Source organism: Echinops telfairi, unplaced genomic scaffold, assembly GCF_000313985.2.
Source record: "Echinops telfairi isolate 266 unplaced genomic scaffold, ASM31398v2 ScPeMD7_7459;HRSCAF=8497, whole genome shotgun sequence".
NCBI lineage: Eukaryota > Metazoa > Chordata > Mammalia > Afrosoricida > Tenrecidae > Echinops > Echinops telfairi.
In genome coordinates, this window is record NW_022111359.1 from 6,183,446 (window position 1) to 6,196,042 (window position 12,597).

Here is a 12,597-nt window from a genome sequence, read left to right on the forward strand (position 1 = left end):
TGACTGCAGCCTTGTACATGGGGGTATGGTCATAGTCGTGGGGGATGGGAGGGGGTGTGTGTGCACACATGTGTCTGGGATCCCACCCCGCCAGGCTGCCCAGTGCCAACTTGTCTAGCCACCCGGCTAGGCAGTAGCACGTGGGGGCCAGCCCACCCCGGCCAGGTGCTGCTCACGTCCCTGCAGCCACAGAGCTGGCCCTGAGCCAGAAGTCAAATGTGCTTTAATGGGGGGGTGCCCGCGGCCGGCCTGCCCTTGACCCCCGCCTTGCCCTTCCTGGCGCCCGAGGTACCAGCCTTCTTCCTGCCAGCGCCAGGTGGGTTGGGTTGCAGGCCGGGCACCACCGGGGGCTCGACAGCCAGGTGTCCTGGGTGAGGGGGCGGGGGCGGGGACGGCTCCTCGTCGAGCGCCTTGAAGTTGAAGAAGTAGTCGACGTTGTACACGGTGTCCAGGATCTCGGGCACGCTGTAGTCGAAGGACAGCAGTTCGTCGGGCAGGTGCAGCGAGCGGATGTCGCTGGACGAGTCGTCCCCGCCGCCACCGCTGTCGGGCTGTGGGATGGCCAGGGCCCGGTGCACGCCACCCTCGGGCCCAGGCTCAGGGCCACCCGGAAGGCAGTCAAACAGCTTCATGGCGTCCTCTAGAAGCACCTTGTCTGGCAGCACCAGGGCCTGGGTCGCCTCGGCCTCAGGTGCCTCGCCCACAGCCAGCGACGGGGCAGCTGCCGGGACCTCAGGCTGTGGGCTGGGTCCGGCTGGTGGCTCCTTGGTGGGGAATCCCAGGGTGTCCTGGGGAACCTCGTCGGCCCCATAGAACTGGCTCAGGCGGCCCTTGAGGTGGCTGTAGGGGCCGGGCGGCAGCGGCGGCTCACTGGGCACTGTGATGAGCAGCGGCGGCCGCTTGTCCTTGGCAGGTGGTGGGGGGACTGGTTCCACGAAGGCTGGGGGCCCCCCGTCTCCCATGAAGCTGAGAGCCTCGGGGGCAGAGCCCTCACGGGGGAAGTAAGGGACGACATACTGGCGGGCCCCGGACACTGGCTGGTAGTGGGAGTACAAGGGTGGTGGCTGGGGGGTCTGGGCCTTGAGGTAGGACTGAGGCTCCAGAAGGTAGGTGCCCGGGGAGGCAGGACCCAAGGCTGGGACCCCCGGCTGTCCCCCGGTGCCTGTTGCCACTAGCTTGTAGAGGGAGGTCTGGCCAAAGTCAGAGGCTGCCCACTCGATGCGATAGATGCGAGGGTCAAAGAAACAGCCGCAGGGGGCCATCTGGAAACCTGTGGGGGGACACAGCCTCGTCCTGGGGACACGGGAAACATGGCCCTGTCCTGGGGCACCTGGTGGGGTGGACACACGGCCTCATCCTGGGGGACACGGGATGGGGGCACGAAACCTCATTCTGGGGAAGGTGAGGGGGACATGGCCCTGTACTGGCGTCCACAGGGCTGACAAACAGGCCTCATCCTGGAACACATGGGGGTGGGGGTGGAGACAAGAGCCTCAGTGACAGTCCCTGGGAAACAGGGCAGTGTTTTCCGGGGGCCCGTGGGCAGCGGAAGGCACAAACCGTGTCCTGGGGGGTGGGGCCTGCGAGCCTGTGAGCTAGGGCTCATGGGGACAAGGGACACAAGCCGTGCTTTCCCACACTGGGGCGGGGGCCAGGACTCCGGCCCTGCTGGAGGGCCCACCTGGAGACATGGGCTCTCCTGGAACCCACTCGCTGGTCCTGCGGGGAGGGGAGGCCAGTACCTGCCGGCGGGGCCGGAAACACCTCTTTCTCCGGGTTTGGGGGGTGATACAGGGTGGAAGAACCTGCAGACAGGAGGGCGGGTCCTGAGCCGAGTGGGTAGAGCCTTGGGCCCTGACTCCATGGTGGGGGTGGGGTGTCCTTACCCACTGTGGGCAGCACATCGGCGCAGGCCATGGGCTGACTGCCTGGCCCCTCAGCACCCAGGACCCGGGGACTAAAGCCTTCTTGAGGAGCAGAGGGCATGTAGAAGGGTTTGGGGTGCTGCATGGGGCAGTAGGGCCTGGGCTGGGCCGGGCAGGAAGCGGCACACTTGGAAGTGCGGACAGCCAGCCACAGAGCGGCTTGGAGTCTGGCCGGGTTCTGTTTGCTGGGTTACTCAGGCAGCGGGTTCCAGGGGCCAAGGTTCCAGGCTCGGGGGCTGGGCCAGGGAGCCCCTGCCGCTGACTTCTGCCCACAGGGCCCACCCAACCGTCCCCTGTCCACTTCTCCCCACACGCCAGGGCCCTGCGTCTGCTCCAAGGGCTGCAGCTTCTCTCAGAGCAGCGCCCCCCCGCCCCACGTCGGCCCTAGGCCTGGCCCCCACGGCCCTGCGGGGACAGGGACACATGGGGACCGGGCTGCCTCAGGAATACAAAAGAGCCTCAGAGTTAAAAGAATAAACTTTATTGTCAGCTCCTGGCCATCGGGGGACCTCTCCGGCATGGCACGGCGGCTACTTGTATGAGTTGGCCTTGTGCTTGGGCAGGAAGACGAAGTTGGCCGGCACAGGTCCCAGCAGCATCTCACTGGGAGAGGACAAGGCGGGGTAAGGCTCAGGCCCCCCCACTGCCCCAGCCCCAACCCCCACCAGCCTGCCCACCTGATGCGGACCCACCTGATGCGGACCCAGTCAGCCGAGTTCTGGCTGGCCATGAGCGTCTCCAGGTAGTCCCGGCCCAGGTAGTAGGGAGGGCGCTCATTGATGTGCTGGGGCAGGCGCTCTAGCAGGCCCACGGGCACGTACCTGCAGATGGAGCTGGATGAGGGGGCGGGGCCAGAGCAGGCAGGGGGTGGGGGCAGAGAGCTGGGCCACACCCCCTCCCACCTGCACAGGAAGGACAGCCACTCCAGCAGGAAGCGGCGGGTCTTCTCCACGCCCTGTGTGTCCGAGCCCCAGTGCTCCAGGCCGTGGTGCGTAAAGTCCCGCAGGATGTCCAGGCGCTCGGACGACGAGATGTCCCAGTGCCGTTGCTCCTTGATCTCCGTGAACAGCCACGGCTTCAGCAGGGCCCCCCTGGGGTGGGTGGCAGGTGTGTGAGGGGGCGGTCGGGGGTGAGGCCACTGCCCGCCAAGGCTGAAGCACTGCTGCCCAGCCCATACCCACCATGCAGCCTAAGCCCGCACCCACCACCCACTGCCCTGCTTATACCCACTGCCTGATATACCCAGCCTGCGCCCACCACCCGTTGCAGGCCTGGGCTTGGGAGAAGCAGCATGGCTCCCTGGGTGGACAGCCCCAGCCTAAGCCAGAGCCCTGGCTCCCCAACACCCCCACTCTCCAAACCCCACCAACGAGGTCCCACGATTGTCAAAGCCCAGGAACGCCGACCCATAACAAGTGGCCACAGAAACGTGTAAACGCCAACCTTATTCCACCCCCTCCCTGAGCCCCCGCAGGATCGTGGGGGAGGAGCAGGCCAGGTTTCGGGCATCCAGGGTATGAGGCTACTCACCGAGCAATCATGATGCCAGCAACGCCCGTCTTCATGGCGCGGTTGGCGTCCTCGTACGACAAGATGTCCCCATTTCCTGAAAGAACGGGAGCAAGTGTCTGAGCGCTGCGGGGCTTCCTGCTGGCCCACGGCCCCACAGGGGCAGCAGGGAGACGGGGGCTGTGTCTCGAGCGGGGGAGGGCTCAGGGAGGTCTGGGCACCCACCGAACAGGGGCATGGGGCTGGCGGCCTGGACACACTGCTCAATGTACTGCCAGTCGGCCAGCTTGGTGTAGCGTTGCTCCCGGGAGCGGCCATGGAGCTGCGGGGAGGCAGTCACAGACGGAGGCGGGCGGGGAGGGAGGCTGAGAGGGAGAGACACAGGGGAGAGGCACACAGCGACCCAGAAAGATAGACAGGCAGACCGAGAGTGTCGAGAGACCCGAACACGTGGAGGCGCAGAAAAAGAAAAGCAGACAGAGATGCAGAGACCCCGCATGACAGAGAGAAAGACAGAGCAAGAGTAGAGAGAGGGACACAGAGACCCCCAGAACGACAGGTAGATGGGAGAAGTCAGGGAGACGGGGAGAGACAGAGGGAGAGAGATGGAGAGACAGAGAACATCAGAGACAAGGAGAGAGGCAGAGACCATGAGAGGCACTGAGAGGAGGCGCAGGGACAGAAGGTCAGAGATCACGAGGAGGGAAAGAGAGTTTCAGGGGCGGGTGGAGAGCCGTTAGCAGGGAGGCCTGAGGCCTGTGCCCCGAGGGAGGCCCCAATGCCCCCGTGCCCCCTCAGGGGACCCACCGTGGCCAGCGCCGCACCCCAGTGATGCAGCTCCGGCAGCAGGCGGTGGGCCAGGTTGGCCTGCTCCTGGACACCCGAGCGGATCTTCACCGTCAGCGGCACATCCAGCACCTGCGGGGGGCGGGGGCAGCGGGCAGAGGGTTAGGGGGGGTGGGGGCAGGCGAACAGATCAGGGACCTGGGCGGGGGGCCTTGGACGCACCTGGCTCATCCCGCGGACGATCTGCCGGAACTTACTGGAACGGTTCATAAGGGCACACCCGCCGCCCTGGGGGTGGAGTGGATGGGGGGAAGGGAAGGGTGAACAGATGGGAGGGGGGCAGGTGGGGGGCACCTCCAGAGACACGGGGCATGGGAGGATGCAGGGGCTCACTGCCCGCTCCTGCTGGGGAAACCGAGGCTGGAGTCCCATTCTGTGGGCAAGGTCCCCAGCCGCCGCCCTCTGGGGTCCCGTCACCTTCTTGTACACCAGGTCGATGGGGCAGCCCACGTTGACGTCCACAAAGTCCACCTCGATTGTGCGGTTCAGCAGCTCGGCGCAGCGCGTCATGGTGTCCGGGAAGGCCCCCGCCAACTGCGAGAGGGTGGGCAATGATGAGAGGCATGGCCCCAGGACCCCACCTTCTGGCACCAGGATCCTCCACCGGGCGGGAGGAGGTTGGCACCGTGAGCTGCCCCCCACCTTCACCCCGCCCCCATAGCGTGGGTGCTAACCTGCACCCCGAAGAGGTCCTCGCTGTGGTGGCGCTTGAGCAGGGCCCACTCGGACGTCTGGCCCTGCAGCAGACTGGTACAGATGGCCATCTCCCCACACGTCACGTCCGCCCCGAAGCGTTTGCAGACCCGCCGGAAGGGCAGGTTTCCGCACTGGGGGCGGCGGATGGGCTCCCATGAGAGTGCAGTACCGGGGACCCCGACACCCAGCCAGCCCCCGGGTGGGGACAAATGGACGCTGGACACCATTGGGGTGACCCTGCCTCCGCCCCGCCCTGCCCACGCCTACCGTGGTGAGGGGTGCCAGGTACAACTTGCCACTGATGTCTAGCTGAAGGGACAGAAATGGGAGGCCTCTTACACCCCGTCTCTTGCTCCCACTGGATCATGCCCTCCCTGGACCCCACTGGCCTTCGCCTGGGGGCCCCTGTTCAGGCCAAACCCTCTCCACCAGGAATGGCTCTCCCCATTCTATGCTACTGGAGAGCGCTTATTCCATCGTCAAAGCCCCAGTTCCGACGCTCCCTTCTTCTCTCCTGCTCCCTTTTGCCCACCCGTGACCCTTTGGGGCTGTGCACATGGCCATGTCACTGTGGCCCCGGCTCAGTCTGGGCTGCAGAAGCAGAGTCAGCAGGGACACCTGCTGGTCACGTACTCGCTTCTTCTCCCGGGACCGCAGCCTGATGACGTCTTCGTCTGTCAGGGCCCCGCAGGTCTGCACAGGGCTGCTGGGGAGGGCAGTGGTGTCCGGCTCGGGCAGGGCCTGCTGGACGTCGACAGCGCCCGTCCCGGGCACACCCTGGGTCTCGGCGGCCCCGGGGGCGGGGCCAGGAGCTTGGTTTAACTGGTGCAGGACCTGCTCGGCCTGCTCGAAGCGGACTTGGCGTTTGCGTAGCTGCTGCTGCAGGCCCTTGGCTAGGCCATTGCGGACGGGTGCAGGTTGGGCCCCTCGGGCCACTAGCTCCTCTCGCACCAGGTTCTGGCCCTCAGGACCCAGGTGGGCTCCTGCAAAGCGGCAGGTCACCCCGTAGGGACACCTGCCAAAGGTATCGAAGAGCACGCAGCAGGGGCCTAGGTCTGCCGGCTTGTTCTCCAGGTAGCTGCTCAGGTCGTGCAGGAAGCGGCAACGGTCGCCATAGAAACACTTGGCTGCAGAGCCCTGGGCAGGGAGGCAGGGCACAGGGGCAGGGCATGAGATGACCAAGAGGGGCTAGGGCAACCAAGCAGCCCGTGTCAGAGCCTCGGCCATGCAATGGTGGGCAACCACCCTGTGCCTCAGTCTCTTCATCTGTAAAATGGGAACGCTAAGGACTTCTGTGTCCACCGGAACACAGGGCTGAGGGGCAGTGAGGCACAGACTGAGAGCCTGCAATGTTTTGTTCACCCTCACCCTCAGGGGACTACCCCCCCACACCCTCACCTGGACCACGGAGGGGCAGAGGCGGTTCCCGTCATAGTGGCTGGGCTTCAGGTGGGGCCGGCCCTTATTCTGGCCTCGGGCCCGTTTCTGAGCCTGGGGCTTCTCCTGGGGCTGAGTGGCCTCCTCCATCCGTCCATCCTCCAGCCGGGCCCGTTTGGCCTCTGGCTCAGCCAGGTCTGGGCCATTTGGTTCGGCTGCCTGAGATTTCTGGGTGGCCTTCTCCTGTCCCCTGGCTTCCAGGAACTCATGGAACTGCTCCTTGGTGGTGAGGTACCTGCCGGAAGATGGCAGCAAGAGGAGGGCTTGTCCAAGAGTCCCCCCCTCTGGGGGCACCAAGGTCAACTGGCGTGATGTAATCCACAAAGACGGTGTTCTAAATACATCCTACTGGGGTGAGCAGTGGCAAGGTCTTAAAAACACATCAGCAGCTCTCTTAGGGACAACCATGGGTCCCTCCCGTCCAGAGAAAGAAGAGGGAGAACACCGAGGACACGTGGAAGCAATGAGTCCGATGGACTAATGAGTCAAAAACATCAGTGTCCACAACCCTCAGGCCAGAAGAACTAGAGAAGGTCCTGGGTAAAGTGGGAGAAAGATGTGGAACAGAACTCAAAATCATATCAACAAACACACAAACAGGAAAAGACCAGGCTTACTGGTTGGAGCGAGAATCCTTGGTGGCGCAGTGGTTTAGATATGGAGCTGCTTATCACAAGATTCACAGTTCAAAACCACCAGCTACTCCGTGGAAGAAAGATGAGACTTTTTATTCTCGTAAATAGTTACAGTCTTGCCAACCCACAGAGGCAATTTTACTCTGTCGTGCAGATACGGGTTGTTTATAGGATGTTCTTTGAGGAAGTTAGTTTGAGGACTAAGGTACTCTTGACCCCAAGCTGTGGTAGTCTCCACTGCCTCAGATGCACGTGAAAGTTGGACACTGAGTAAGAGAGACCAAAGAAGAAGAATTGCGGTGCTGGAAAAGAACACTGGACCACTAAAAGGAGGAACTGATGTGTGCTGGAAGAAGCATGGCCAGAGTGCTCGTTAGAGGCAAGGATGGCAAGACTTCGTCTTACATCCTTTGGACACGTTGTCAGGAGAGACCAGTCCCTGGAGAAGGACATCATGCTTGGTAGAGTGGAGGGGCGGTGATAAACAGGAAGGCCTTTGAGGAGATGGGTTGACCCAGTGGCTGCATCATTGGGCTCAGGCATCGGAACCATTGTTGAGGATGGCCTAGGACCGGGCAGTGTTTAGCTGTTGTGCAGGGGGTAGCTATGGGTTGGAGCTGGCTCCATGTCACGGTCACCTCACAATAACATTGGGGTCCCTGTGAGTCAGAATCAACTCAATGGCAGTGAGCATGGTGTGGATTTGGTTTTACTGTCAAGTCGCGACAGCTGCCTGCACCCTTGATGCTCTCAAACTGAACTCGCCCTCTGGGCTCTCTGCTCAGCCAAACAATAGACAGGCCCTCTAACGATAAGGAAGTGTGCACACCATAGAAAAACCAACCATTTGTGATATGCAGGGCAGCATGGGTACAAGGATAAAGTTCCAAAGGGTCAGGAGAGAACGGGATGGAAATAGGAAACACAGAGAGAAGGCGGGGTGCATTGAAGGGGATTGCAATGAACGAGATAAAGCAAAATTTGAATCGTTGAATGTAAAACTGGTCATCTGCTCTGCACACCATTGACCGATTCACAAAGACTTTTTAAAATATAGAATCCTCTAAACTCAGATTCAATGAATGCCGGGAGGGGCTGTGAGAACCCCAGGGAATTTCACCACATAGGACCAGCCAGCTACAGCCCGGATGGGCCTGTTTGATCCCTACCGTCACGATTCCAGAGTTTGTTGAGCTAAACTACGGAGCACTAGACGGTATAGGAAGGAAAACTACAGATCCCAGCATGCCTTGCAGCGCGACCCGCAGCCGCCATACTTCCTAGCGCCTCCTTTAAACACTGCAAGCCCCAACATGCACTGCGGCCACCGCCTTAAGCCCCGCCCACTCCGGCATGCCCTGTGGTGTCCTGAGCGCGTGTGTGACAGTCCACGACGTGCGCGAGCTCAGAGCCCGCCGCTGATCCTGAGAGGCCGAGGGACGGCCCGGAGGAGAGAAGGCTGAGAGCTTCCCACCCTGCGCCGCTGCCTCACCTCCCAGCATTCACCGCTCGCGCCGCGCTACGGGAGCCAGGAGGGTCCCATGGGTGTCCCCGCGACTCACTGAGGTTTAATAGGCGCCACTCCCCGTTCTGGCGCGCTGGCTGCGGAACTGCCCTCCCCGTCTGCTGGGGCCTCCTCCGCCGCTCCCTCCGCCATCGGCCCCCCTCACGCGCCCTCTGAAGAGTGGCGGGGAAAGTCTTCCGGGTCGCGCGCGAGTGTCTCCCGGGCCGGTTGGACAGACGCGCAGGCGCAGGCGCTCCCTCGCCGTGCCCGCGTCAACGTGGGGCGGGGCCTCGACGTACAAGTAGGTGGGAACCTTTGGGTCACGTGTTCTCACGGGGATTGCAAACTGGCGGCCCGCGTGCCGAACTCTCTACACCATCATGTCGTGTTTTTCCTGCTTGAAGTTTTGAACATTTAAGTTCCATTAGGCTCGGGCGGGACTTCTTCAGTCAACAACTAATTTGCTGAGTTCGAGGTACTGGAGAGACAGCAGAGAATAAAACGAAAATCCATACCCATGATTTGCTCAGGTGGGAAATGAGAAGACATAACATAATACTTGAAAGAACAGAATAAAAACTCGCTGCCAGTACGGAACTCATAGCGACCCTCTGGGACTGGCCCTGTGCTTACAGGGGTGGGAAGCCCTGTCTTTCTTTTGCCCGGTGGCTGATGGGTTCAAACTGCAGATTTTCTGATTAGCAGCCCAGTGTAACCACTACACCACCAGGACTCCATAAATATAATCAACCAAAACCCAAACTCACTGCCGTGGAGTGGATTCCAACTCTTAGTGACTGTATCGCACAGAACTGCCCCTGTGGGTTTCCAAAGCTGTACATCTTTATGGAAGTAAGAAGCCTCATCTTTCTCCATAAACATTAAACAACCACAACCAAGCTCACTGTCATCGAGTCAATTCCCATTCACAGCGACCCTGTAGGGCGGGGTAGAACCGCCCCTGTGACTTTCCAAGGATAACTTTTTAAGCAAGTAGAAAGCCCATCTTTCTCCCTCTGAGCTGCCGGTGGTTTTGAACTGCGGGCTTGTTAATGAAGGAGGGAAGTGGCCAAGACATTCCGGGAAGCCTTCACCAAGGAGGTGACACGTCAGTACATGTTGGAAACAAGTGAGGGAGAGAGCCTTTGGGATGAGGGAGGGAAGAGTGGTCCTAACAGGGCAGAGCTCACACAAAGGTCCTGGGGTCGGACTGGGCCCGCTGAGTTGGAGGAAGAGTGAGCTAGGAGGCCATTGTTGCTCGAGCAGAGCAGAGTGAGCAAGTGGGGCAGAGGAACAGGGGAGGGGGCAGGACTTACAGGGCCGCGTGGACTTCAAGGAGGAGTCTGGGGTTGGTTTGTTTTTTTGTCTGTTTCTTTCATACTGATATATTTATTAAAATAGAGACCAGTGACTCTGCTCAAATATCATTGTGGTTCTGTGCTGACTTCCACAAAATGGAACGTAACTGTCACCCACTCTTCACAACTACATTCTGGACCGAAAGAAAACAGTCCATGGAGATGACGTCCAAGACAGAGCTTCTGCAGACACTTGTGATGAATACTTGCTGGAAAATGAAGTTGGACTCTATTTGCAATCACGTCAACATTCACAGAGGCTGCGTATCAGAGGCAATGTCACCACAAGAAAGCTTTTCCCGTTTCCCAGTTAATTTTATAGTCAGTCACCAGAAAAAACAAAAACTTGTTCTTAACAAGCGGAATCCTTAAGTCCGTTCCATCAAAGAGGCTGGTGTCTCTTTCAGGGGTCTACTGATTTGCAGATGGGAGGAGAGACTGGAACCAGGTTCTTCACATCATACGTTCTCACGAGATGCCGCATCTTCATCCGTTATCCGAGATCTATAAAATAAATGGAAAGGGTCACGTCCTCCCACATCTTCCATTCCGTTTCCTTTCCTCAGGGTCCCGCTTCCCCCGAAGCCCGCGATCAGTAACATTTGTGGTTCGGCTTTGACGACGCCTAGCTGGGGATCCAAATGCTTCTCGTACCTGGAACTCTGAGGAGTCTGTTTTTTACCCCAGAGTTGGTGGGAATCCTGGAGGGCAGTGTGCAAAGGAAGACAGAAGCTAATCAAGTCACCGCTTGCGCAAGTCCTGCTGCACCCCTCACACCCTTTGTTCCTTGAAGGAAGTTCAGTGTCGTATTGGGAGCCAGGGGCTTTCATCTTCAAAACTCAGTCCCTTCACTTAGTCACCGGGAACATTGCTCCTGTTATTGGACCTCTCGGTCTCAGTCTTCTCATCGAAGAATCTCCTTCAAGAGGGGAGGATTCAATCAATGTAAATAGTTTTAGTTGTTGTCATTATGTTACTATAATTATGTGTCCCAAACCATCTTCAGGAATACACCTCAGGATAAACTCACTGCCATTGACTTGATTCTGACTCACAGCAACCCTATAGGACAGGTGTGTTAGTCCTTGTTGACTAGAGAAACAAATCCAGAGACACTCATATGTGTGTAATAGAGAACTTTATATCAAAGAGTAATGGTACATTAAGAAAGCATCCCAGCCAAGTTCAGACCAAGCCCATAAATCCGATATTAGCCCATATGTCTGAAACCAGTCTATAAATTCCTCTTCAGACTCATGGAACACATGCAATGACACTGAATTCAGGAAGATCACAGGCCAGTGGATGGAAAATCTTGTGGATCCAGTGGCGGTGGAAGCATCTCAGCACGGCATGGGTCTCCACGTGGCTCCTCCAGCTCCAGGGCTCCAGCTCCATCAGCGTAGCTCCATGTGTCTTGTCAGCAGGAAGATGAAGCAGAGATTGTGGGTCTGGCCTCCAGTGAGCGATTTCTCTCCTTTGCACCTCCAAACGAGGCCATCAAGCTGCGAACTGATTGACAAGCTAAACTCCACCCCTTCACTCTGAATAGTCTCAAGTTGACACCTGATTATATAACTGCCACAACAGGGTAGAACGGCCCCTGTGGGTTTTTGAAACCAAAACTTTTCGTGGGAGTCAAATAGCTCCATCTTCCTCAGAGCATCTGGTGGCTTTGAACCACTCACTTTGCAGTTAGCAGCCCAACCCAGAACCCGCTACAGCACAAGGGCTTCTGAATCCCACAGGATGAAACACTGCCAGGTGCTGTGCTTTCCCCACAAGTGCTGCCCTATTGACAAGCCCGTCATTGCCACCGTGGTGTCAATCCATTTCGTCACGGCTCTTCCTCTTTCTGGCTATTTTGCCGAGCCTGGTGCCCTTTTCCAGGGACTGGGTTCTCTGGATAGTCGCTCCAAAGTATGTTGCGTCTCACCACCCTTGCCTCGAAGGAGCGTTCTGGCTGTACTTCTCCCAAGACAGGTGGCGTGTGTTTTGGCAGGCCAGGGTCCTTCAATACCCTGCTCTGGCACCATCATCCGGATGCATCCGTTCTGAAGTCTTCCTTATCCACTGTCCAACTTCCACATGTACATGAGGTGACTGAAGATACCATGGCGCCCCTTAGCCCTCAAAGTTACTTTAACGAGGTCTCTTGCAGCGGACAGGCGAAAGATGAGGCTTTCTACTCCCGTACAGTGTTAAGTCTCAGAAACCCACAGGGGCAGTTCCGCCACATGTGTGGTCCCCGTGAGTCGGCTTCAACTCCACAGCAGGGAGTTGTTGAGAGAGCAGCAGCGTTGTGCGCCGTCTCGACTGCTGCAGGGACCTGGACTGCGGATCCGAGTCAGAGGGACTGGACAACCTCAGCCTCGTCTCCGTTTCTCACCGTGCTGCCTATTGCCCGTGGCGAGGCCTTGGGCTTTCTCTGCGTGGAGCTGCAGTCCCTCCGGAAGGCTGTCGCCTCTGATCTTCAGCCTCGTCTTGGCTTGGGCATCTCATTGCTGACCTTGAAAAGGCCTCCCCAAGGGACAGGAGGGACTTGCGGGAGGTGACAACAGACTAGTTCTCGCGAGTGGCCTTCCTGGGAGTTCTAACTTGTGGTGACCCCTTACGTGCAACAGAGCAGAACTCCCTCTAGAGTGTTTTGGTTTTGGGGGGGTGTTTTTTTGGTTGGGGGGGGCCTG

The 12,597-nt window shown here is 59.1% G+C and overlaps 2 protein-coding genes across 2 annotated transcripts; both read right to left on the minus strand.

Moving 5' to 3' along the window:
- Positions 1–212: 212 nt before the first annotated feature.
- PRR22 (proline rich 22) lies at positions 213–2,010 on the minus strand. The gene is made up of 3 exons (XM_004714344.1): positions 1,887–2,010; positions 1,743–1,805; positions 213–1,270 (listed from the first exon to the last, which is right to left on the minus strand). The coding sequence occupies exons 1-3, from the start codon at positions 2,008–2,010 to the stop codon at positions 213–215; spliced, it is 1,245 nt and encodes a 414-aa protein (XP_004714401.1).
- Positions 2,011–2,390: 380 nt separating this feature from the next.
- Positions 2,391–8,730, minus strand: DUS3L (dihydrouridine synthase 3 like). Its single transcript, XM_004714250.2, has 13 exons — positions 8,611–8,730; positions 6,375–6,648; positions 5,610–6,113; positions 5,244–5,285; positions 4,955–5,107; positions 4,698–4,814; positions 4,443–4,508; positions 4,242–4,352; positions 3,660–3,756; positions 3,456–3,531; positions 2,828–3,016; positions 2,618–2,746; positions 2,391–2,528 (listed from the first exon to the last, which is right to left on the minus strand). The coding sequence occupies exons 1-13, from the start codon at positions 8,703–8,705 to the stop codon at positions 2,456–2,458; spliced, it is 1,926 nt and encodes a 641-aa protein (XP_004714307.1). The 5' UTR covers positions 8,706–8,730; the 3' UTR covers positions 2,391–2,455.
- Between the last annotated feature and the right edge of the window lie 3,867 nt (positions 8,731–12,597).

What these genes read in the sequence shown, in the direction of transcription:
- PRR22 (XM_004714344.1), bottom strand. Translation starts at nt 2,010, where the DNA reads ATGCAGCACCCCAAACCCTTCTACATGCCCTCTGCTCCTCAAGAAGGC. An exon ending in CGATGTGCTGCCCACAGTGG is followed by an intron (nt 1,806 to 1,886) that starts GTAAGGACACCC and finishes TCCTGTCTGCAG; the next exon opens with GTTCTTCCACCCTGTATCAC. An exon ending in GTTTCCGGCCCCGCCGGCAG is followed by an intron (nt 1,271 to 1,742) that starts GTACTGGCCTCC and finishes GTCCCCCCACAG; the next exon opens with GTTTCCAGATGGCCCCCTGC.
- DUS3L (XM_004714250.2), bottom strand. Translation starts at nt 8,705, where the DNA reads ATGGCGGAGGGAGCGGCGGAGGAGGCCCCAGCAGACGGGGAGGGCAGT. An exon ending in TCTGCCCCTCCGTGGTCCAG is followed by an intron (nt 6,114 to 6,374) that starts GTGAGGGTGTGG and finishes CTCCCTGCCCAG; the next exon opens with GGCTCTGCAGCCAAGTGTTT. An exon ending in AGGACCTCTTCGGGGTGCAG is followed by an intron (nt 4,815 to 4,954) that starts GTTAGCACCCAC and finishes ACCCTCTCGCAG; the next exon opens with TTGGCGGGGGCCTTCCCGGA.